This window comes from Geotrypetes seraphini, chromosome 3 (assembly GCF_902459505.1).
Source record: "Geotrypetes seraphini chromosome 3, aGeoSer1.1, whole genome shotgun sequence".
NCBI classification, from domain to species: Eukaryota; Metazoa; Chordata; class Amphibia; order Gymnophiona; family Dermophiidae; genus Geotrypetes; species Geotrypetes seraphini.
In genome coordinates this window covers 365,489,316-365,516,214 of record NC_047086.1, presented here as the reverse complement: position 1 = coordinate 365,516,214, position 26,899 = coordinate 365,489,316, and the positions used below count along the sequence as shown (strand labels likewise).

At 42.5% G+C, this 26,899-nt stretch overlaps 1 protein-coding gene across 1 annotated transcript in view; it reads left to right on the top strand.

Moving 5' to 3' along the window:
- The window catches only part of BUB1 (BUB1 mitotic checkpoint serine/threonine kinase), a 243,236-nt gene that overhangs the window by 29,609 nt on the left and 186,728 nt on the right, over positions 1-26,899 (top strand). Inside the window, exons 2-3 of the mRNA XM_033939939.1 lie at positions 3,311-3,370; positions 10,341-10,482. Of these exons, the coding sequence (XP_033795830.1) occupies positions 3,311-3,370; positions 10,341-10,482 (202 nt within the window). The remainder of the gene's footprint in view (positions 1-3,310; positions 3,371-10,340; positions 10,483-26,899) is intronic.

Below are 26,899 nucleotides of genomic sequence, written 5' to 3'. Positions count from 1 at the left end.
GAGAATCTCAGATGTCCAGTATACTGGGGAATCCCTTTGGGTTAATTTGGCCAGAGGGAAGGACAAATGCTTGTATCTTGGCGTAATTTACAGACCCCCAAGACAACAGGATGACCTGGATATGGAAATAATCGAAGATATAGAAAATATCACCTTGCGTGGGGACACAGTATTGCTAGGTGACTTCAACATGCCTGATGTGGATTGGGTTACACTTACCTCTGCTTCCGGCAGCAGCAGGAGGCTATTAAACTCTATGAAAAGAGCAAGCCTCAGGCAACTGGTGTTGGAACCGACAAGGGATCAGGCAATACTGGACCTGATACTTACCAATGGAGAAAGTGTCACAGAGGTCTCGGTGGGCGACACATTGGCCTCCAGTGACCACAACATGGTATGGTTCAATATCAGGAAAGGTTTCACTAAATCTACTACACTAACCAAAGTCCTCAAATTCAAGGACACAAATTTCAAAGAAATGGGAGACTTCGTTCACCAGGCGCTACAAAGCCAAGAAGAAACCAATAACGTGGAAGACATGTGGTCGACTTTGAAAGCAACCATACAAGAAGCAACAATCCGCTATGTAAAATCAGTAAGTAAACGGCGAAGGAATAATAAGCCACAGTGGTTTACTGCGGAGATCTCAGACCTGATCAAGGAGAAGAAAAAAGCATTCATCTCTTACAAACAATCAGGGAAGCAGGACTCTAGAGCAGACTACCTGGCCAAATCAAAAGCCGTCAAAACAGCAGTCAGGGAGGCTAAATTCTTCATGGAGGAGTCTCTAGCAAAGAACATCCAGAAGGGAGATAAATCCTTCTTCAAGTATATCAGTGATAGAAGAAAAAACTCAGGCGGGATTGTACGTCTTAGGAAACCAGACGGAGACTATGTGGAAAAGGATTCGGAAAAAGCCCAAATATTAAATGAATACTTCTGCTCAGTCTTCACCCGAGAAGCGCCAGGGCTCGGCCCTCAGCTACAGACAAGGGTTGGCTCAGTTGACCCCTTTAGTAACTTTGAGTTTACGCCCAGCAGTGTCTACGGTGAGCTGTCAAAGCTCAAGGTTAACAAAGCAATGGGGCCGGACAACCTGCACCCCAGGGTGCTTAGGGAGCTGAGTGATGTCTTGGCGGAGCCACTGTCCGCGCTCTTCAACCTCTCCCTTAGTACAGGCAGCGTCCCGTTGGACTGGAGGACGGCTAACGTCATTCCACTCCACAAGAAAGGCTCAAAGATGGAGACAGCAAACTACAGACCAGTGAGTCTAACATCAATAGTGAGCAAACTAATGGAAACTCTAATCAAACACCAATTAGATAAGATCCTGGATGAGGAGAATCTACGGGATCCCCGACAACATGGATTTACTAAGGGGAGATCCTGCCAATCCAACCTGATCAGCTTCTTTGACTGGGTAACGGGGAAGCTGGATATTGGGGAGTCCCTGGACATCGTGTACCTGGACTTTAGCAAAGCATTCGATAGCGTACCACACCGCAGGTTACTGAGCAAGATGAGTTCTATAGGATTAGGTAACACATTGACGAAATGGGTTGGGAGCTGGCTTGGAGGTAGGCTCCAAAGGGTGGTGGTGAACGGCACCCCCTCCGAAATGACGGAGGTGATTAGTGGAGTACCACAGGGCTCAGTCTTGGGCCCAATCCTATTCAACATCTTTATAAGAGACTTGGCAGAAGGGCTTCGAGGTAAAATAACATTATTCGCCGATGACGCCAAACTGAGTAATGTAGTGGGCAAATGCACAACAGACGAAGATTCAGTTCCCGACAACATGATGCACGACCTACTCCTACTGGAGCGATGGTCTAGGACATGGCAACTAAACTTCAATGCCAAAAAATGCAAAGTTATGCACCTGGGCAGCCAGAATCCATGCAAGTCTTATACCCTTAATGGCGAGATCCTAGCAAAAACGGTAGCAGAACGAGACTTGGGGGTAATCGTCAGTGAGGACATGAAGTCTGCCAATCAAGTGGAGCAGGCTTCGTCCAAGGCAAGACAAATCATGGGCTGCATACGAAGGGGTTTCGTCAGTCGTAAGGCGGAAGTCATTATGCCTTTGTATAGATCCATGGTGAGGCCCCACCTGGAATACTGTGTGCAATTCTGGAGGCCGCATTATCGCAAGGATGTGCTGAGACTGGAGTCGGTGCAAAGAATGGCCACCCGGATGGTCTCGGGACTCAAGGATCTACCATACGAAAAACGGCTTGACAAATTGCAGCTATACTCGCTCAAGGAGCGCAGAGAGAGGGGGGACATGATCGAGACGTTCAAGTATCTTACGGGCCGTATCGAGGCGGAAGAAGATATCTTCTTTTTCAAGGGTCCCACGACAACAAGAGGGCATCCGTTGAAAATCAGGGGCGGGAAACTACGAGGTGACACCAGGAAATTCTTTTTCACTGAAAGAGTGGTTGATCGCTGGAATAGTCTTCCACTACAGGTGATTGAGGCCAGCAGCGTGCCTGATTTTAAGGCCAAATGGGATCGGCACATGGGATCTATTCACAGGGCAAAGGTAGGGGAGGGACATTAAGGTGGGCAGACTAGATGGGCCGTGGGTCCTTATCTGCCGTCTATTTCTATGTTTCTATGAATAAATTTCACCATCATCTTGAGAAGCTGGCACTTGTGTATACAATGGGCTGAGCATAAACTTGGTCAAATGGGTTAAACTGGAAACTCATTTGTGTTAGAGGGGATATTTCATCATATCGGCCAAATTGGCTGTTGTCGTTATTATGGGCTGTCTTTTTAGCAATATTTCATGCTTTTAAGATTTGATCTCAAAACTTTAAAACTTGTGAGGTATCGGGCTAGTTAAGTTAGTTGACGAAGTACATTAGTTACTCCTAGAGGCTGTATTTTGTAGTAGTGCAGGTATTTTTGACAGGCCTGAGAGGTGTGCTTTCACCAGAGTATATTGCCCAATACTGTATGTTTCATATACTGTACTTTTCCCCACCCCTTTATTAAGCCGTGGAAGAGTTTTATACAGAGAACTATGCTTTGATACTGCTCCAACACTCGTAGAATTCCTATGAGCGTTGGAGCATTTAGTTCCCCAGGCTGCGGTAGAAACCTCTACCGCGGCTTAGTAAAAGAGGACCATTGTTTTTTAAGAGGTTGTACATATTGCTGTTTTACTGCTCAATAGACTTCTGAAATTTTTTTAAAAAAATCATTTTCTGGTGTAGTTTTTTTTTTTTTGGTGGGGGGGGGGGGAGTTAATTCTTTCCAGGATGTAAATATTAAGCTTTTGTGTTTTTTTACTTTATAGAATGTTTGAGGCTCGTATTCACAGCTATAACGGAGATGATCCTCTCAGTCTTTGGGATAGGTAAGAGAATGGATTTACTGTATTTTTTTCACCATAAGACGCACCCTAGATTTAGAGAAAGAAAACAAGGAAAAAAACATTCTGAACCAAATTCTCCCTGCCAGGACCTGCACCTAACCCCACACTCCTTGCCAAGCTCTGCACCCTGTCCCCCCTCTGGTGGTCTAGTAGTAGGCCGGGACAGGGCAGGCAGACAGGCAGGGACCCCCTCCCCCCCATACCTTTTAAAAAATAGCAGAACAGCATGCTGTAGAAGGCGAACAAATATGCCAAGAGATTACAAATCAAACAAGCAATAAGCAGGAAAATCCAGATCATCAAAGTTTTTTCATATTAACAGAATCTAGCCCCCCTGTCCATCCCACTCCCCCTAGTAGAGTATCATATGTTCCACCTCTAACATGAGAAACACTCCTTAACCCTTTCAGGACCAAGGGACATATTTGTCCCATAACTTTAAAATCCTATAAATTTTGATTGGGATAGTCTACAGTTCTAAATTTGATATGTACGGATTCCATATGATACTGCCTTTATGTAAACAAACTGGTTCCGACATTCATTCATTAGCGTCGTTGCCAGATTGACGAGAAGATTCACTTGCCACACTGTCCATAAGCCAGAAGTTTGATTTTTTAAAAAAAAAATAATGATATTTCACAAAAAAAAATCAATTTTTTGGCATCTGCAAGCCCTTTTTACCATAAAAATGTCGTCAAAACCACAAAAATTGGCCTACGATCCTTATGGTCCTGAAAGGGTTAATACCCCCCCAAAAGTATAGAGTAAATAACAAAACAATGAATGCAGACATCAGTATCACATACCCGACCTCCGCCTACCCCGTGACCCCTCCCTCCAAGCCAGAATAAAGCTATACATTATCCCAGGATATTCAACATGTGGGTGACATCATCCACGGAGCCCTGCAGTGGACAGCCTCGCAAGCAGACTTGCTTGAAGAACTTTGAAAAAGTTTACTAGTGCTGCGCATGTGCGAGTGTCTTCCCGCCCGAGTCAGTGCGCGTCTCCTCAGTGTGTCCTCAGTTCAACGTTTTCCGAGAAGCCCTGTTTTCTCAAGCTCTGCAGTTTTTCTTATTGCCTTCTTGCACAGTGGTTTTTCTAATTGTTTTTATTTGTTTCTTCGTAAGTCGCTATGCACTGCGTCTTCTATAAAAAAAAAACACAAAAACTTTTTTCTTTTTCTTTTTTTTTGATCCTCCGATGCCCTCTAGAGTGCCACTTCCGTCGGATGACTCTAATGAAACTGCAGGCATTATAATAGAACTAAGAAATATAATGCTGGAGGTCAAAGAGGAAGTGGCCAACTTAGCAAAGAAAATAGAGATTGCTAATTCTCAGGTGGTTCAGCTGGAAGCCAGAGTAGTAAAAGCTGAAGAAACTCTGCTGCAATGTAGGTTTGATCACCAAGTAATACAAAGTCTGGAAAGAAAAATTGAAAATATGGAGAACCAGTCCAGACGGAATAATTTAAAAATTTAAATTTACCAGAAGGTTTGGAGGGGAAAGATGCTGTAGTTTATTTAGAAGGAATAATTCCTAAATTACTACTGGTAAGCCCTCGATTTCAGTTAGAAATAGAGAGGGCTCATAGAATCCCTGTAAGATCAAATGCAAGTGAGATTCCAAGACCGTTGATTTTCAGAGTCATGAGATATCAGCAGGCTATAGAAATTTTAAATTTGGCAAAGGCAAATAATGAAATAAGATATAAAGGTACAAAATTATTTTCATTCCTGACTTTGCAAAAGCCACAGCAGAGAAAAGAAAAAAATTCTTACAGCTAAGACCTAAATTAAAAGAGTTAGGAGCATGGTATGGTCTCATGTACCCTGCCACAATGAGAATTACATTGGATAATAAAACCTGCCAATTTGAGAAACCAGAAGAACTTATAGAATTCATAAAATAGCAAAAAGAGCCAATGAATATGTGAAACTGATTTTAAGAGAAAGGAAAGGAAATAAAAATAAAATAAAATGAGAAGATAATCTCATGAATGGATTTGAAAGGAAATATGGAAAGTAGACAATATTAATGAGAAACCCTGAGTGGTGGAATCTTCACTTAAGAAATCTCACCCTCTAAGGTCTACGCTGCAGTGCCTCCAGGCAGGGAGGGCCGCACTATGGATAAGTTTGGCCGCAGGCTTTATCAGAATTCAATGATGGCAAATCGAATTCTTAACTATAATTTCCTCTTTACTTCTTATTTCAAGCATTGCCTGAAAACGATGCCTAAGTTTTTTTTGTTTTTTGTTTTTTTTTCCCCTGCCATTGAGGTGCAAAGTCTTCCGGAGTTTAAACAGATTCTGCATAATTTGTCACAAATACACCTTTTCATCCTTCAAGCCACGTATGATGCCTTTGAGATGTCCTCTAGGGTGACTGCTTTTGCTGTGGCTATGCGTCGCCTGGCTTGACTACGCATTGTGGACATGGATCCCAATCTACAGGACCGTCTCGCAAATTTGCCTTGCCAGGGAAATGAGCTCTTTGATGATTCCATAGACGTTGCTACCAAGCATGAACGTTCCTTGCCTCTTTGGTTCAGTCTAAAACTAAGACTCCACCTGCTCGGCCTTAGAAGCCTCCTCCACGTCGTTACCCTCAGAAAACGACGCCAGCTTTTTCCAGGCCTCCGCCTAGTCGACAACAGCAACAGCAGAGACAGCAAAAACCTTAGTCTCCTGCTAAGACGGCCCAGTCTTTTTGACAGTCTCAGTCTGAGCATACCAACCATCTCCATCTATCAGACTTCTCTCCTGCGCATCGGAGGTTGGCTTCACCACTTTTACCATCAGTGGCAGCTGATTACTTCCAATCTCTGGGTTCTCAACATCAGTTTCTTCAAGTGCCACCAGATCTCCTTCCAAGAGAGTTTTTTTCCAGTCCGTCACAACTTCCCCTTCTTTAGGAAGCTCAGGCTCTTCTTTGCCTTCTAGCTGTCGAGGAGGTTCCCTTGAACCAATGGGACATGGGATTCTATTCCCTTTTATTTTCTAGTCCCGAAGAAGACTGGGGATCTGCGACCTATTCTGGACCTCAGAGCCCTCAACAAATTTCTAGTCAAAGAGAAGTTTCGGATGCTCTCTTTACCAACACTGTATCCCCTGATGGGTCAAGAGGATTGAAACGAACAAGATCCGTTTCTTGGTCCCGAAACTGCCCTGCAAAACACCCTGTCATATGTGTATGGATATCCAGAGACATTCTCCTTAGAAAGAAAAGATACGTAGACAGTATTCTAAAGAGATTTGCCTAATCTTTTATTAGTACATTCAGCTTTTAAACTTTTTTAACATGGGTCAGTGGTATTAGCAGATGACGTAAGTACAAACCATATCTGGTGACAGGATACATAGGCTTCAAAGAAGTAATCAACACTAGAAAAGGGGGTGGGGTGGGTGAATGAGCAGGATATGTACTTCATTGTTTAAACTAAAAGGTGTTAAAGCTTCCTTTATCTATCTCAACCGGTACATGGCAATGGGAGGTTGAGCCTTCTTTGTCTCAGACAACTAACTTCGTTAACATGATTAAATGACCTCTTCCCAAACATCAAGTTTTTGATTACCCCCAGTATAGACAGAGACAGAAAACTTATCCTTTCAAATGTGTCCTTTCAAGGATTGGTTATGCTCTCTGGATCTCAAGGAGGCTTACACTCATATACCAATTCACCCAGCCTCTCGCAGATTCTTAAGATTTCGGGTGGGGAATCTTCACCTTCAGTACCGAGTTCTGCCTTTTGGACTCACCTCATCCCCCAGGGTCTTCATGAAGTGTCTAGTGGTGGTTACTGCAGCCCTGCGGACGCAGGGCCTTCAAGTTTTTTCATATCTGGATGACTGGCTCATCAAAGCCACCTCTCAACAAGGGGTTATTGTAGCTATTACGTTCCTTCAATGTCTGGGATTCGAAATCAATTTTCCAAAATCCCAGTTCAATCCCTCCCAAACTCTACAGTTTATTGGAGCCATCCTGGACACTGTTCAACTCAGAGCATTTTACCTCAACCACATCAAGATGCTCTCATTCACCTATGCCAACACGTGTCTTCTCTCATGTCAATTTCAGTGAGACAAATGATTGTTCTGCTAGACCACATGGCCTCTACGGTTCACGTGACTCTTTTTGCCAGACTTCACCTTTGCATACCTCGGTGGAACCTGGCATCTTAGTGGGCGTAGGCTTGCAACCCACTCTCTCAACACATTACAGTGACTCCTTCGTTGAGACAGTCTCTCCACTGGTGGATGCGCTCTTCAAATCTTTCCAGAGGTTTTCTTTTCCACATGCCCCCCTCATCAGAAAGTTCTCACAACAGATTCTTCAACTTACGCTTGGGGGGCTCATCTCAACGGTCTCCATACTCAAGGCCATTGGTCCCGCATGGATCGTCTCTGCCATATCAATCTGTTGGAACTCAGAGCGATTTTCAATGTTCTCAAAGCTTTTCAACATCTTCACGACCAGGTAGTCCTCATTCGAACAAACAACCAAGTCTCCATGTACTATGTCAACAAACAGGGAGGCACAGGCTCTCTCTCCCTTTTGTCAGGAAGCTCTGAAGCTTTGGAATTGGGCAGTGCATCGCAACATCTTCCTCAGAGCTGTCTACATTCAAGGTCAGCGCAACTGTCTGGTGGACAAATTGAGTTGCCTTTTCCAACCTCACAAATGGGCATTCAGTTCCTCCCCTCTTCATCAAGTTTTTGCTCAATGGGGGACTCCTCAGATAGACCTCTTTGCGTTCCCACAAAACAAAAAATTGCCTCAATTCTGTTCCAGGATATACACTCCTCTGCACCTTGAGGCAGACGCTTTTCTTCTAGAATGGACGAATCAGTTTCTCTACGCTTTCCCTCCGTTTCCTCTGATTCTCAAGACTCTAGTCAAACTCAAGAGGGAACATGCCACCATGATTCTGATAGCTCCTTGGTGGCCCAAACAACCGTGGTACTCCCTTCTACTTCAACTCAGTACCAGGGAGCCTCTATTTCTACCAGTATTTCCCTCTCTGCTTACACAGAGTCAGGGGTGTCTACTTCATCCCAACCTGCAGTCTCTACACTTAACAGCTTGGTACCTCTCAACTTAACTGCCACTCTACAGTCCTCTCAATCTATACAGGACATTTTAGAGGCTTCCAGGAAGCCGTCCACTAGGCAGTGTTACAACCAGAAATGGACTAGATTTTCTGCTTGATGTTCTTCTCATCATATGCAACAGATATCTACATCCCTGTCTACAGTTTTAGATTATCTACTGCACTTATCTCACTCTGGCCTCAAATCTACATCTATTAGTCCATCTCAGTGCAATTGCTGCTTTCCATCAACCTATTGAAGGGAAACCCCTCTCTGCTCATCCTGTATTTTCTAGGTTTATGAAAGGACTTTTCAATATCAATCCACTCCTCAAACTGCCTCCAGTGGTCTGGGATCTCAATCTTGTCCTTACTCACTTGATGAAGCCTCCATTTGAACCAATTGATTCAGCTCATCTTAAATATCTCACTTGGAAAGTGGTGTTTCTCATTGCCCTCACATCCGCTTGAAAAGTCAGTGAGTTATAAGCTCTGGCTGCTGATCCACCTTTCATAGTCTTCCATCATGACAAGGTGGTCCTCGTACAAATCCTAAATTTTTACCTAAAGTGGTTTCAGAATTTCATCTCAATCAATCCATTGTTTTACCAGTGTTTTTTCCAAAACCTCATTCTCATCCTGAAGAAATAGCGCTTCACACTCTGTACTGTAAACGTGCTTTAGCCTTCTACTTGCAGCGCACTCAACCTCACAGAACTGCTCCTCAACTTTTCATCTCCTTCGATCCAGATAGGTTGGGGCATCCTGTTTCCAAGCGAACCATCTCCAACTGGATGGCTGCTTGCATCTCTTTCTGCTATACTCAGACTGGTCTCCCTTTGCAGGGTTGCGTTACGGGCCACAAAGTTCGAGCAATGGTGGAGTCTGTAGCTTTCCTTAGATCTACTTCTGTTGAGGAAATCTGCAAGGCTTCCACTAGATCCTCAGTTCATATTTTTACCTCTCATTATTGTCTGGATACTTTCTCCAGAAGGGACGGCCATTTTGGCCAGTCTGTTTTACAACATTTATTTTCTTAAATTGTCAACACTTCCACCATCCCTTTCTGGTTAGCTTGGAGGTCACCCACATGTTGAGACTATCCTGCCTGCTTGTCCTGGGATAAAGCACAGTTACTTACCGTAAAAGTTGTTATCCAGGGACAGCAGGAAGATATTCTCACAACCCACCCACCTACCTACCCTTGTTGGCTTCTTAGCTAGCTATCTGAACTGAGGACATGCTGAGGAGACATGCGCCCTGACTTGGACGGGAAGGCACTCGCAAACTTTTTCAAAGTTCTTCAAGCAAGTCTGCTTGCGAGGCTGTCCGCTGCAGGGCTCCGTGGATGACCCACATGTTGAGAATATCTGCCTGCTGTCCCTGGATAACAATGTTACGGTAAGTAACTGTGCTATACAGTATCTAAGACTATACCTAGCACATCAGTGCCCTGGAGACTACAAACCCTCAGCCCTCCCTTCCCTCTCCCCAAACCCCCCTCCCGACCTCTGCGAGCAGTCTCTACAATTCCTAGGCATGTTGACTCATGAGAACTGACTGCAGCCATTCAGGCAGCCGCGTGGGACCTTATTCGCTGTTCTGCCTCTCGCTTTCGCAGCTGTCCAGTGAGGGACGTGCCGGGATTAAAAGCAGGAAGGGGGGGGGGCTCTGCCATGATTAAAAACAAGTTGGGGTTGTAGTATTCGCTCCATAAGACTCACCCTTATTTCTACCCACTTTTTTGGGGAGAAAAGTACATCTTATGGAAAGAAAAATACAGTAACTACTTTTTTTTTTTAAAGATGTAATCGGATGCAAAATGAAGTTTTAAGCCTCAAATATTATCATATTCCAGGTATGTGCAGTTGACAGAAGAAACACTTCCGCCTCAAGAAAACCATAAAATATCCTGTTTGTTGGAGCGTCTAGTAAAGAATTTTTTATCTGACAAGAGGTACCACAATGATGAACGATTCATCAAGTCATGCATAAAACTTGTAAGTAAGTTTAATTTCATTGAGCAACAGTAATACTTGGCTGTGTGTAGAGTGATTTTAGTGCTTTGAAAGTACAACCCAGAGGCTAAGAAATGTTCTATCTTAAATAAGCAGGTAGTATCCCCACCTGCCAGTAGATGAAGATAGGGAATGATCTTTCCTAGTGACATCGCCAGTATAAGGAGGACTGATGCTGTTTGGAAAACTTCAATATTTTTCTACCTCTAGCAGATGGTAGGTTGTTCAGGCTGGTGCTGTGGTCACTAATCTTGCTCCTAGCAATGATTGTTGCTGCACAACTTGGGCGAACCTAATGGCAGGTTCCTGGAGCCATGAACTGGATCTGGTCAAGTGCAGATTTCTGCCCTGCTGTCCCAAGTCATTACCCGATGGCAACCACTAGGTGAAGTATATGCTTAACTTTCCATCCCCTCTCGTTGCCTTTGCACCTTTTATAGGTGCTCCCCACTGCTGCCCCAGGCAAACAAAATTTGGAGTGGGTTTGAGAATACAACAAAGTTTTAAAAAATTAATAAATGGCAGCATTTGAAGGAGGAAAAAACAGCACACCCTAGAGAGCTGGAAAGGGGAAGACAAGATTTTGGGGTCCTTGGCTGCATTTGGCTCATACTACATAGCCTACATTAATTTCTTGCTGTTTTCCTCCTTCCCTGAAAGGGGTTTAAATAAATAGATGGAAGTTGCTACTTCATTTCTAGATGGGAAAATTCTGCAGTGTTTGTTTAGAACGATTATGTTGAAACAGTCTGTCCTGCCAGCTCAATTCAGATACCTGAGTAATTTTCAGAGTGCTTTTATGAATGCATACCTCGGTAGAGGAAGTGAACTTCTGGATTCGGAGGTGGGGGTGGAAGGAATGCAGAAGCTACCTCCCCACAGTTTATTTCTCTTCAGGTAAGCAAGAGTGAAGCTTTACACCCAACCAAAAGCAAGACTGGAGAAGCTCCTTGAATTGATATGGCCTGTGCAATGTATGAAGATAGGCCAGATCACATACATTTATTTTTACACAGTTTCTTGAATCACTGTCCACAGTACTAGGCAGTTTATAAGTTAACATCCATATTAAACTCAAAAACTTAAATAAAAAGCATTAACATTAAAAAAAATAATAATAATTATGCCTGTAAAAAAACATAAATTATAACACCAACAATCTAAAAAGCCTTTTGGAAACCAGATATGCCTTAAGTAATTTATGGAGTTGTAAGTAACTCTTCATATTATGTAAGCCCTCCAGAAGGGCATTCCATAGATCTGAATTCATCAAGCCTAATTTGCTATTGAATGTTCCATCTTTTGAGCAGCTTATCAGCTAAGCACAAATGAGTGCAGAGGCCAGTAAATTCTTAATGAAACTGGCAAAAGAGGTACATCTTGCCTCACCAATTTGCTGGCTTCTTTAAAGGTGTGAATAAACATGTGGATAAAGGTGAGCCGGTTGATGCGCTACATCTAGATTTTCAGAAAGCTTTTGATAAAGTTCCTCACGAGAGGCTCCTGGGAAAATTAAAGTGTCATGGGATAGGTGGCAAAGTTCAGTTGTGGATTAGGAATTGGTTATCGGATAGAAAACAGGATAGGGTTAAATGGTCATTATTCTCAATGGATGAGAGTAAACAGTGGAGTGCTGCAGGGGTCTGTACTGGGATCGGTGCTATTTAACTTATTTATAAATGATCTGTAAATTGGAACAACGAGTGAGGTAATTAAATTTGCAGATGACACTAAACTGTTCAAAGTTGTTAAAACACATGCGGATTGTGAAAAATTGCAGGTGGACCTTAGGAAATTGAAAGACTGAGCTTCCAAAAGGCAGATGAAATTTAATGTGGACAAATGCAAAGTGATGCACATTTGGAAGAATAACCTGAATCACTGTTGCTAGGGTTCACCTTGGGTATTAGTGCCCAAGAAAAGGATCTGGGTGTCGTCATAGACAATACGATGAAACCTTCCACCCAATGTGCAGTGGCGGCCAAAAAAGCAGATGGTTAACAAAACTAAGAATGTTATGCCCCTGTATCGCTCCATGGTGCAACCTCATCTAGAGTATTGCGTACAGTTCTGGTCTCCTTATCTCAAGAAAGATATAGTGGCGCTAGAAAAGGTTCAAAGAAGAGCGACCAAGATGGTAAAGGGGATGGACCTCCTCTCGTATGAGGAAAGACTAAAACGGTTAGGGCTCTTCAGCTTGGAAAAGAGACGGCTGAGGGGAGATATGATTTGAAGTCTACAAAATCCTGAGTGGAGTAGAACGGGTACAAGTGGTTTGATTTTTCATTCTGTCAAAAATTACAAAGACTAAGGGACACTTGATGAAGTTACAGGGAAATACTTTTAAACCAATAGGAGGAAATATTTTCTCTGAGAATAGTTAAACTCTGGAACGCGTTGCAAGAGGTTGTGGTAAGAGCGGATAGCGTAGCTGTTTTTAAGTAAGGTTTTGACAATTTCCTGGAGGAAAAGTCCATAGTTTGTTATTGAGAAAGACATTGGGAAAGCCACTGCATGCCCTGGATCGGTAGCATAGAATATTGCTCTCCTTGAGTTTTGGGCAGGTACTAGTGACCTGGATTGGCCACCGTGAGAACGGGCTACTGGGCTTGATGGACCATTGGTCTGACTCAGTAAGGCTTATGTTCTTATGGCAGTTGTGTGATGGGGTACTTGAATGGGTTTGACTCTTTCCATGAGCTTCAGGCTAGATATGGGTTTACATCTCAAGAATTTTTTTCCCTACCTCACTACCTTTTTTTGTGTAGCCAATTTTAGCTGTATTATAAATTAAGTCTTTTTTTCTTTTTATACACAGCAAATTATCACTTATCTTTAAAGTGTGTGGAGTATTTTTTTTTATTTAAGTTTTTATTGATTTTTTCATATACCAACAAGTGTTATTAAATTTTCATACAATTGTCTTAACAATACACTTGAATTTTCTATAATGTACTTTATATAAACCATATTTTATATTCTTCTTCTTATGAATTTATATAACATATATTGTAATAATTTTATTAATTATTATTTAATTATGAACCCTTTTCCCTCCCTTTATTATATTAATTTCACATAAGATTATTACTTATCATAATACATTGTTTATAATGTATTATAAAAATAATAAATTTCTTACTCCTTCCCTCCCTCCCTTCTTTAACCATTATCTTATTGTGGGAAAAAAAAAATTTTAATCATTAATTACAAAAATCTGTTAATGGTCCCCAAATCCTCTTGAACTTATCCATATATCCTTTTTGTGTTGCAAATGTACGTTCCATCTTATATATATGGCAAACTGAGTTCCACCAAAAATTATAGTTCAATCTGTCATAATTTTTCCAATTATGTGTGATTTGCTGTACTGCTACTCCAGTCAATATAAATAAAAGTTTATTGTTATTTGATGAAATTTGACTTCGAGCTCTCATTGCAGTACCAAACAAAATCGTATCATATGTCAAGGCTACCGGATTTTCTAACATCCTATTAATTTGAGGCCAAATTGATTTCCAAAATATTAATATGAATGGACAATAGAATAAAAGATGATCTAATGTCCCTGGTTCAAGATGACAATGCCAGCATCTATTAGACTTAGAGCTATCTATTCTATGTAAACATGTGGGGGTCCATAAAGCTCTATGTAAAATAAAAAACCAAATTTGTCTCATAGAAGCTGACAATGTACATCTTAATCTCCAAGACCAAAGTCGTGGCCATTGAGATGCATTAATCTGATGCTTAATCTCAATGCTCCAAATATCTCTAAGACCATTTTTTTTCTTTTTATGTACAAATCCAGATATTAATTTATACCACATTGCGGCCTGGTGACCCATGGAGTCTATCTGAAAACATAAGAATTCCATACTATGATAATTATTAAGGTTTTTCCATTCAGAGAACCCTATCTGAATGGCCTGCTTCAATTGCATCCATCTGAAATACTGTGATTTATTCAAACCGAATTTATGTTGCAATTGTGAAAACTCGAGCAGTTTACCTTTATTCATTACATCTTCTAAAATACGAATTCCAGCAATCATCCAATGTTTCCAGATAATTTTAAAACCGCCAACTTTGATCTTTGGATTTAGCCATATTGTTTGAGTCATTGATTTAGTTATTGGAATAGGAGTTAGGTTACTTATGTACCTTATAGTTTTCCAAGTATCAACAAATATTTTGTGATCCTTATATAACCTTGGCATTTGAATACTGATGACATGACTCAGACGTAAAGGAAACATTAATCTCCATTCTAACCAGAACCAATCTGGTATATGTTCAATGGGCTCTGGGAGGATCCAATACATACCATTACGCATAATATAGGCTTGATGGTACCTATAAAAATTTGGAAAATTTACCCCTCCCTCCTCAATTGGAGGGCTTACATAATCTTTGTAAAGATACTAGAGCAATTCTGGGATCTTTTTTTCCAAGCCAAATAAATTTTATTAACATCTTATCTAATTTTTTGTAAAAAGACCCCTGAAAAAAAATTGGTATCATACCCATTTGGTAACAAATTATTGGTAATATCATCATTTTTACAGTTTGCACTCTCCCCCACCAAGATATGCATAAAGGATTCCATTGTTCACACATTTCTGACACTTTTTGTAATAAATTTTTTTCATTAATTTTCATAGTCTCATCTATAGTTTTTGTAATCCAAATTCCTAAGTATTTTAATCCTTCTTCTTTCCAAATAAAAGAAAATGAGTCAAATAAACTTTTTGTACAATGTACATTGAGTGGAAGCACTTCTGATTTATTCCAGTTTATTTTATATCCTGAAAATTTTCCAAATTTTTCAATTAATTCAAGCAAATTTGGAATGGTTGTTTCCGGATTTCTCAAATAAAGTAAAATATCATCCGCATATGCTGATAGTTTATATTCTCTATCTGAATGCGGAATACCCTGTATCTCCTTTACCTGTTCTATAGCTATTAACAAGGGTTCTAAAACAATATCAAAAAGCAAAGGGGATAGTGGGCATCCTTGTCTAACTCCCCTCTGTAGAATAAATCTTTCTGAAAAATTATTATTTATATATAATCTAGCAGCAGGGGAGCTATACAATGCTTTTATTATTTGTATAAATCCGGATCCTATACCAAACCATTCCATTGCCTGAAACATGAAGGACCATTCCACTCTATCAAAAGCTTTTTCAGCATCTAATGAAATAGAGAATGCTGGGTCATTAATTGATTTTGTCAAATATAACATGTGATGTGCCAATCTAGTATTATGAGATGAATGTCTTTGAGCAACAAAACCTGTCTGATGCATATCTATAATGAAAGGGAGAGCTATAGCCAGTCTTAATGCTAATGCTTTAGTTAAAATTTTTCCATCCACATTTATTAAAGAAATAGGTCTATAATTTGAAACCAAAGTGGGATCTTTATTTGGCTTAGGTAAAACTATAGTTATTGATTCAGCCATAGTACCTGTAATATAACCTTTATTTAGTTGTGTCTGATACAATTTTAATAAATAGGGCATTATAATGTTTTGAAATGATTTATAAAACTCTACTGTATAACCATCTCCACCTGGAGCGGATCCAACCCTAAGGGATTTCAAAGCTGTATCTAATTCTTTTAAGGATATTGGCTCTTCTAAACTTCGTTTTATATGTTCAGGAATCTTTGGTCCCTCTATTAACTTTAAAAAATCTAAACCATCCTTTTCCTTTTCCGAATAAGGCTCAGAAGAATACAAATTTTTATAGAATTTTAAAAATTGTTTTATAATGGGATCAATTTGAGATAACATTTCCCCATTCTCATTTTGAATAGCAATTATTTTTATTTTTATTTTTTTTTGTTTTAAGATAATTTGCTAGCATTCTTCCCGCCTTATTCGAATTTCCATAATACAAAGCTTGTTGTACAAATAAATCTTTTCTAATAATTTTTGAAGAAATTTCATTATATTTACCTTTAACTTTTAAAAGTTCTTGTTGTGTCAAATAATCCCATTTTTCAATTAATTTTGATTCAAGAGATTTCACTATTTTTTCCAATTCTGTAAATTGCTTTTTTTCCTTTTTTATTTGCAAAGCTGAATAAGAAATAATTTGTCCTCTAATGTATGCTTTAAAAGCATCCCACAAAGTCTCTATTGAAATTTCTTCTGTATCATTAATTTGAAAATAATCTTTCATTTTTTCCATAAGATTTTCACAAAAGTCAGTATCTGTAAGCAATGTATTATTTAATCTCCATATAGGTCTATTTCCATTCTGATCCATTATTTTAATTTCAATCCACACTCCAGCATGATCAGATAGTATAATTGGATCAATGACTGCCTGTGTGATTTGATGTACTAATTGATTAGAAACAAAAATGTAATCTGTTCTAGAAAAAGAATTATGAACCTGTGAGCAAAACGAAAATTCCCGACCATCAAAATGAAGAATACGCCAAATATCTTTTAAATCACAAGATTGTATTAAATTATCAAGGCCTAATGATTTTATAAATCTTCTTGGACTTTTATCCATTAGTGGATCCATAACAGCATTGAAATCCCCTGCTACTATTAGATTTGAAGTAGCAAGTGGAAGAATCAATTGTTGCAGAGTTTTAAAAAATTCATTCTGATTCGAATTAGGGGCATATATATTAAAGAGCGTCATGGTGGTATTTCCCATGTCCATTTCTACATATATCCACCTTCCAAGAGGATCAGCTGCCTTAAATTTAAATGAAGCAGAACATTTTTTATTTATTAATATAGCAACACCAGCTTTTTTTTTTTATTGCTGAAGAAAAATAACATTGTTTGACCCAATCACCTTTTAGCTTTATAGATTCATTATTTGAAAGATGGGTCTCTTGTATGCAGCATATATCAGCGTTCTGTCTTTTTAAAAATAATAATGCTTTTTTTCTTTTAATCGGGTGATTGAGACCATTAACGTTTAAAGATATTATCTTAAGTCCCATTATGCCTTAATATAATTTGTAATGTAACATCCCAATCTTCAATATTTTTTATAAACTTTTTTTTCCCACATATAAGATAAAATAAAGAATTACCTATTGTACACAGACCCTTGAAATTTAATACCCCCCTATTTCCTCCCTCCCCACCCCATACATATACGAATACTTGGAAATGCAAAATTAGATAACATCACTCCTTACAAGCTAAAAAATACTTTAATATCACAAGCTCCATAGTAGTAATATAAATACTACTATTAAAATTCAACAATTTATATATCTTTGTTTTCTTATTTATATGGATACTTTTATTTATTTATCCAAATTTTGTTATGTTCAGTTAAATTAAATATATATAAGATATTTTGAATTTATAAAAAGGATAAGATTATTAGAATACATTAAGCAAACATTTTATCCTTTATAACTTCAATCATTCATCTCATTCATTATATTTTCTATTCTATGAGATCCATTCATCTAAAATTAAAAGGTAAAAATTGTAATAAAAAAAAAATTAAAATCTATCATAACCCATTCTCTTACTCATTCTTATTCCTATTTTAATAGGTCAATTGAAAACTTTAATGATTCCTATCCATAAACCTTTTTCTCTATATCCGGTAAAGAACTGTATCTTATAGAGAATGGATTCAGCATATATCTGAATCATAAAACATATCCTTACTATGAAGTTATTATTATTATTTTCTTTGTAAAACAGTTTATTTCATTCTATATATTATATCTAATATTAAATATATTTTCATTCCTTATAGTTCCGCTGGTATGAATGCCTTTTTTTTTTCTCTTCAAGTTTCCTCTTCTTCCTCCGTAGACGTGATGACGTGAAAACAACCTATCCTTTTCATTTTGGGTGTAGTTCATTGGTTGAATAGAGATTTCCTGTAAATGCATGCTCCTTCGCGTTCTTGTTCGGTAGTGTCATAGCAACCACCATACTTCGGGTATTTCTGTGTCTTTGAGGGATTATATGGCAGGGAGACATTCACTTCGCAATCCTCTCAGTCTATTCGAAATCCGACTCAATCTTTCAATTCCCTGAGTCGTGCAGTGACACTCAGTATGAAGCCAACATTCCGCCCTCCCCTCATGTCAGTCATTCATCCACGTTCTCACCGAGTCAAGTTCCATGCTCGTGACAGCGATCTTTCTCATTTTTAAAAGTAAGTTGGAAGATTCTATATATTCGAATCAGTTAATTCAAACTTTTTTTTTTTTTCAGAGTATATTTTTAGTAACGATTTAAAATAATATGAAATATAAACATATTCATTTGATAAAAATATCAGTCTTGATAAACTTACTCAGCGTTTTATTTAAGAAGTCATTGGTTGTTCACATTGTTCTATATATTCTGCTAATTTCTTGTAATCTGTGAAGTTTTGTGTTTTATTTCCCAAAGTTACTTTCATAATCGCTGGATATAGAAGTCCATATCTTGCCCCTAGTGCTCTTAATTGAGGTCTTAAATCCAGTAGTTGTTTTCTTTTTAAGGCAGTTTCTCTGGCAAAATCCGGTACAATGTGTATACGTGCATCTTGACATCGTAAATTTTTATTTTCTTTAGCCAGTTGACATATTTCAGCAACATGTTGGTATCTTAATAATTTAAATATTAAAGTTCTTGGACCTTTTTGTAATGTTGTTTTCTGTCCTGGTATTCTGTGTGCTCTTTCAATTTCGAGAGGCACTTTGGATTTAAGAGGCAGGATTTTTGGAAGGAATTGTTCCAGGAAAGTGATGGGATCATTTTTTTCCACTCCTTCAGGCATCCCTATAATTCTTAAATTATTTCTTTTTTCCCTATTCAAACAGTCTTCCAAGTCTCTCTTCATTATTTCCATTTCTTTCCAAGCTTTTTTATTTTGCATGACTTCAGTATGTACCTCTTCCGATTTTTCTTCTAAGTGAGTTATTTTGTTATCTATTAGGTCCACTCTTTTTGTAAGCATGGCTACGTCGTCAATTGCCTTTTGAAGTTGTTTTTTGATTTCTAAAACGATATCTTTGATCTGTCTTATTTCCATCATCATGTCTGTTTCTCCTTCTGAAGGCAGCGGAACCTTTGAAGGTGTCCCTGGTTCAGGCTTTGATCTTTTATTAATGCTTGTTCCTGATCCTCCGGCTCCTGTATTGTTTTTATTTTGTTTGCCCGATGCCATTTCTTCTTATCCACCGTTTTTTTCAGTGAAAAAATCAATTTTGGAGCTTTTAAATTTGAAATATTAGCTTGTCTGGTATGGAGCACAGCTATACCCGACCATTTGCTTGCGTGTCCAAGCCACGCCCCAAGTGTGCGGAGTATTAATATGCCCGACAGGGACCCGTTTCGCTGCTAACTGCGAGATTGCAAAAAAAGTGTCCTGAGAACCTTTGAAATAGCTGCAGTTAGTGGCGAAACAGGTCCCCGTCGGGCAAATCAATACGCTGCACACTTTAAAGATAAGTGATAATTTGCTCTGTATAAAAAAGACTTATTAATTTATAATACAGCTAAAATTGGCTACACAAAAAAGGTGGTGGAGGTAATTTAGTCAGTGATGGTAATCTTAAAACCCTAATAACTGGGCATTTGGATTGAGATATCCTGGGATTGAATTATCCCTATCCAAGTGTGTTACTGAGGCCATTTTACTCCATGATCTCCCTCAAATATCCTTTAGTGGGATTTAGTTTGGATTGAGTTCCTTTTCTTGTCCCTACCCCATTCCTGCAAGCTCTGTCTTCATCTGCAAAAGCCTCAAACACTTTAAAATCATAACTGTTCGAGGCTTGTGCGGTTAAGACGGAGCTTACAGGACTGAAACAGGGACTGCGACAAAAGCTCACTGGGACAGGATGGGGAAATTTGAGTTCCTGTGGAGACAGGGAAAAATTTGTCTCCGTGTCATTCTCTAATCTCTTGTCCCCTACCCCGTACTCGCCACACTACAATCATTTCACACACATTCACACCACCACAGTCATTCTATACTGTCGAGCCAAAGATTGGTAGTCTTCATCCCTTAAGTCCATTAAGGATTGACCATCCCAGTGTCCAAAGTCACAATCGCCAGCTGAAGAGTGCAGCACAGGCCTACTGTAGCTCGAACTGCCACCATCCGGATCCTCAGTGCCATGCATACAGTTGATCTGGTCCCTCATTCCACTTTTTGCCACCTAAAACTCGCCACCATGCTTTTTCCAGCTTCTCCAGAACGTCCACGCCCTCTTTCTGCAAAAGGGCGTTGGCTTTCAATGATGAGATTTTCACATGGACACCATTGACAGTGATGAGCAGTCCAAATTGATAGATCCATCTGTACTGCATATTTGTTCTGGCAAGGGCCCTGGTCACTTCTTGGAAATAACGTTGTTTCTGTAAGGTACTGGCTGCTAAGTCCTGGTACAGCTCTAGTCTATGGTCTTCCCAATTAATAGTACCCAGTTCTTGGGCCCGTCGCAAGGCATACTCTCTCTCTCAGAGCAAAGCTCCCTAGGCACACCACTATATCTCTCTGGTTCTGTGCCACACATGGGCCCAATGCCCTAAGGGCTCTCCTAAAACTTGGGTCCAGTATGTTGTCCTGAAGAAGCCACTGCAGCAGTCTGTTAACAGCTTCCCTGATTCCAGATTCTGGAAATCTCCACACCCGCAAGTTATTTCTGTGGGTATGATATTTTCAAAATCTTCCATCTTACCAAGCAGCACCGCTCTTATGTCCTCCATACCACGTTGCATGCCCACCATCCCTTCTTCACAACTTTCTACTCTGGTCTCCACAGTGTCCTCACATTCCCATCTCTGTCAAATCAGTCTTAAACTCCTACAAGACCTCACACACCTGAACTGCCACAGCAGATAATCTCCAATTTCACTTCTTGGATCCATTGCCTCATATATGTTTTCGTGAGCTGCTTCTGTGCCTCTGTCCCCACCAGAGCCGACTAAGGGCTCCTGCTTGGATATCTAGGTTGGAAGGTGTTTTTATCCCAGGACAAGCAGGCAGCATATTCTCTATAAGTGGGTGATGTCACCAACGGAGCCCCCTAGTGGACGTTTTCACAAGCAGATTTGCTTGAAGACCTTCAAGCTTGCGATTGGCCCGCGCATGCGCCCCTCCCACCCAACCTAGGGCATGCGTCTCCTCAGCATGGCCTCAGTTCTATTTTTTCCGCGGAGCCAGAAGCACTGCTCCCTTGCTGCGTGCGATCTCGTCCCTCTTGCACCGCAGCTTTCTTTGTTATTTTCGTTTGAGTCGCTGTGCTCGCGTCTTTGTTAATTCTTCTTTTCTTTCGTGTCTTTTTGACCGGGTCTCCGGTCTTGCTCTGGCTGCCTGACCTCGTGGGGCTGCGGCCGTCTTTTTTCTTATGTCCCGGCCTCGCACCGGGTTCAAGAACTGCACTAAGTGCAGCCGGGTTATCTCCATCACCGATCCTCATCGTTGGTGTGTGGAATGCCTGGGTGCGGAGCACCGCGCTGAGTCGTGTCCACATTGTGCGACTCTGCAACCACGGGATCTTTGTCGGAGGGTGGCCAAGATTCTTCAACTCTTTGGCCCCATGGATCCTGAGGGACAGGCCTCGAGCTCAGCCTCGGCCTCGAAGTCCTTGGCCTCGAATTCCCCCTCGTCCTCGGCTCCTTCTGCTACTCTGGCCTCGGGTAAGTCTCCTCTTTCCTCCTCAGGTGTGCCGGCAAAGAAGCCTACCTCTGAGTCTCATGTGAGTGCCGCCTCGTCAGCATCTTCAAGACCTCATTCTAAGCGTGCCTCCTTATGTAGGGAATACTCTTCTTCGAGGTCGCCCCAGAAGGAGCTGCACCTGTGTCCCAACATCCTTTGGTCTCAGTGCCTATGTTCGAGGATATGCTTAAGGCTATCCTTACCTCACAGCTTTCCTCGTTGATGATCCAACTGGTCCCGACCTCGACATCTCGGACCTTGGTCTCGACCCAGCCCCGGACTGATCAGCCTGAGCGTCCTTCTCTTGTGTCTTGGGGCTGTGCCTGCAAGACTTACAGGGTTCCCTCGAGCGATTCTTCGTCTCCGGAATCAGGGCCTGTGACTTTCCAGGGACCCATGACAGGGGCCCGCTACTTTACTGAGGTTTGCCCCTTCTAAAAAGCTGCGGTCTTCGCTCCTTCGGGGCAGGTCTTCAACCGCAAAACCTTCCAGGCACACCCTTGTCCTCGAGTTGGACTCTACTGTGCAGGGGTCTTCTTCAAAACCAGTGGAGGAGTTTTTCCTTTGCCTCGTCTTCTCTGAGGCTCCACAATATGGTCCACGGACTCCGGGGTCCTCCCCGACCCACCTTACGCGGGGTTGTTCCTTGACGCCCCCGAGGCGATTTAGTCGAACCTCCTTGATCTCCCATTCACGGGATTCCGAGGCTCCGACATGCTATTCGAAGGAAATTTCTCCCTCTTTCTCTGCTGCCCCCAGATCTCGCTCGAGGTCTCCTCAGGAGGATGAGTTTTCTCGAAACTCCTCCTTCACTCGTTTCATTTCTGACATGGGCAGGGTCTTGAACCTGGACCTCCTGTCTGAGTCCCGTAATACACAGGAATTCTTGGCGGAAATGGGTGTTGCTCATCTGCCCTGTGAGGCACTGCGTTTGCCATTGCACCAGGTTCTCCGGCAAACATTTCTCTGGAACCTGGAGAACCCTTATGCGGTCCCGGCTATTCCCTCCAAATTGGAGTCCTGTTACTGGACAATCCCAGTCAAGGGGTTCGAAAGTTCGCAGCTTTCTCACCAATCCTTGGTGGTTGAATCTTCCTTGAAGAAATCCAATCCCTCGAAGGTATACACAGCCGTCCCTTCGGGCCTGGAGGGCCGTACGATGGACAAGTTTGTTCGCCACCTTTATCAAAACTCAATGATGGCGAACCGTGTCCTCAACTATAACTTTATCTTCACGTCCTATCTCCGGTTCTGTATGGAAGCCCTCCACTCGTTCCAGGCGGACGTGCCGGATTCTCGTCGTCAGGAGTTTCGTCTCCTAGAGGAGATTCTCTCCCAGCTTCGCCTCTATATGTTTCAGGCGGCCTATGACGCCTTCAAGTTGTCCTCGAGGGTCACGGTGTTTGCGATCGCCATGCGTCGCCTCGCTTGGCTGAGGATTGTGGACATGGATCCGAATCTCCAGGATCGTCTTGCCAATCTCCCATGCGTGGGTAATGAGCTATTTTATGATTCCATAGAGGCAGACACTAAGTGCCTCTTGGAACACGAATGGTCCTTCGCCTCTCTGGTGAGATTTAAGATGAAGACCCCCTGGCTCGGCAATACAAAATTCCCCTCCGGAGGTATCTGCAGAAATCTACTCCTGCGTTCTCTCGGCGGAGACTTAGAGGGGATATGATATGATAGAGACTTATAAGATCATGAAAGGCATAGAGAAGGTGGAGAAGAACAGATTCTTCAGGCTATCCGGGCTCACAAAAACAAGAGGGCATTCAGAAAAATTGAAAGGAGACAGATTCAAAATGAACGCTAGGAAATTCTTCTTCACTCAGAGGGTAGTGAACACCTGGAATACGCTCCCAGAGGAGGTGATAGGGCAGAGTACAATATTGGGCTTCAAAAAGGGATTGGATGACTTCCTGAAGGATAAGGGGATTGAAAGGTATAGGTACAGGTATTAAATGAATAGGGGATGAAAGACGTAGGTAAGGTCCAATTACAGGTCACGGACCTGGGGGGCCGCCGCGGGTGTGGACTGCTGGACACGATGGGCCCCTGGTCTGACTCGGCAGAGGCAGTGCTTATGTGCCTCCTTTTGAAGCGGCCGCAACAACAGCAGCAGCGGCAATCTAAGGCCCAGCCGCCGGCTCCAGCGAAGCCTGGACCATCCTTTTGACAATTCTGGTCTGAGCCTTCGGGCTCCCTTCCTTCTGGGGCTTTCCCCCCTCCCCTTTGGGGGTCGCCTCCATCATTTCTATACCCAGTGGGAAAGTCTTACCACCGACAGTTGGGTGCTTTCCATCATCCGGGAGGGATACTCCCTTCACTTCAGTCACGTACCCCCGGACCTTCCTCCAAGAGAGTTTCCTTCTGCCCAGTCTCAGCTGCCTCTCTTTCTGCGGGAAGCTCGGGCCCTTCTTCGCCTTCCAGACCAGTGGAATATGGGATTTTATTCCTGGTACTTTCTGGTACCCAAGAAGATGGGAAATCTGCATCCGATCCTGGACCTCTGTTCTCTGAACAAGTTTCTGGTCGGGGAACGGTTCAGAATGCTCACCCTTCCTACCTTGTACCCCCTCTTGGACGAGGGGGACTGGCTGTGCTCACTGGACCTCAAGGAGGTGTACACGCACATTCCGATACACCCGGCCTCTCACCGGTATCTGAGATTCCGGGTGAGGGATCTCCACCTCCAATATCGTGTTCTTCCCTTCGGCCTGGCGGTCTCTCCAAGGGTTTTCACAAAATGTCTAGTTGTGTCTCTGCGGCCTGCAGGTGTTTCCCTACCTCGACGACTGGTTGATCAGTTCTGCGAGCCACAAATCGGACCGTCTTGCTCCTTCAGAGTCTCGGCTTCAAGGTGAACTTCCCCAAATCCCACCTCTGTCCGTCCTAGTCTCTGGAATTCATCGGAGCGGTCCTGGACACGGTTTGTCTCCGCTCCTTCTTGCCTCTGCCTCGTCAAGAGGCCCTTGTTCATTTTATTAAAGGGAGGGTGGGGTTTTTGGAGGGAGGGGTAGGGTGGATTGGTTATGTATTCTAGGTTTTAGTTCTAAGGGGTATTATAAATTTACTAGTATTTTAGCCCATTACATTAACGGGTGTCTGTCTTTCTTTCTGTCTGTCTCTCTCCCTCCCGCTGTCTTTCTTTCTGTCTGTCTCTCTCCCTGGCCCCCTTTGTCTGTCTGTCTTTCTGTGTCTCTCCCTGCCCCTGTGTCTTTCTTCTTTTCTTTCTGTCTCCCTTCCTCCCGCTGTCTGTCTTTCTTTCTGCTGTGGCTCCGCACACTTCTCTTTGTCACATCCAGCCAGGAAGGAAAGAGGAAATGATGTCAGCAAAGCAGGAAGCAGCAGAGAGAAGCCTGCAGGGCTGCAGTAGCAACGAATATGAATCTTTGGCCATTGGTGACATATCATTCCAAAAACCGAAAAATAATAAAATTCAAAATGTCTTTGATTCTGAGTGTTTTGGATAAAGGATGTAAACCTGTACTCTGAAGAATATGTATGAGACATACTTCTTTTGTTATATTAGCCAAGCTCCTCTAAGTAAAATTATGTCCATATAGGGTTTAATTTACAATCTGAATTATAGGCCTCTATTTAACAAATAGAATCCAACAGAGCAAATGGGGCAATAGAAGGCCCTGAAGCAGCGTGTGTAGAGTGCTGCAGACACTGCTGGAATCGGCAGGTTTGTAGTCGGGACTGCAGGAAGGGAAGGGAGGAGGGCGGCAAAGGACTAAGTGAACCGGTCAGACATTGGGAGGGTCAGACCCCGAAAAAAAGTTACCGAGTGAGTGGGGAGCCGGCAAAGGAGTGTTTGTGGTCAGCGCTTCTCTTCCTGGCCGCTATTTGGGTTCTGCTGCCGCGAGCATGGAGTCGTTTTAAGCGTGCATGCGCACTCTGCCGACCACGGAACTACAGATCAGGCAACACGTCATCAGGGACACGGCAGAGGAAATTAGGCCAGTAGAAGACCCGAAGCAGCGTGTTTAGTGTGCCTGGGACGCTGCAGGAGCTTCCAGGTTTGTCAGCCGTCTAGCGGTGGGAGGGTCGGCTGGGAGGGTCAACGGGGGTTGTGCCGGGTAGGGTCGGCGGCGGGGTGAGGAGGGGAGTTGCGGCGTGTTAGTGATGTGCCTAAGGTCGGAGGGGGGAGTCACGGCGTGTTAGTGGTGTGCCTAGGGTTGGCACGGGGGGGTTAAAAACATGCTGCTCAGGGGGATGGCTGGCAGGCTGGCATTGGAGGGAGGATGGGCGGGTTTCATGGAAGGCGGGCAGGATGGCATCGGGGGGGGTTTCCATGGAAACATGCTTCTCAGGGGGATGGGAGGCCGGCAGGCAGACTGGCATCGGGGGTGGGGTGGGGGGGGGGTTCAGTGGAAGGGGGATGGGAGGCAGGCAGGCTGGCATCGGAGGGGAGGTGGGGGGTTCAATGGAAGGCAGGATGGCATCGGGGGAGTTTCAATGGAAGGGGAATGCAGGCAACGGAGGGGGTGGGGGGGTTTCAATGGAAGGCAGGCATCGGGGGGGGGGGGGTTTCCATGGAAACATGATGCTCAGGAGGATGGGAGGCAGGCTGGCATCGGGGGGGTTCAATGGAAGGGGGATGGGAGGCAGGCTGGCATCAGGGGGTTCAATGGAAGGGGAATGGGAAGCAGGCAGGATGGCATCGGAGGGGGGGTGGGGGGTTTCAATGGCAGGCAGGCTGGCATCGGGGGGGTTTCAATGGAA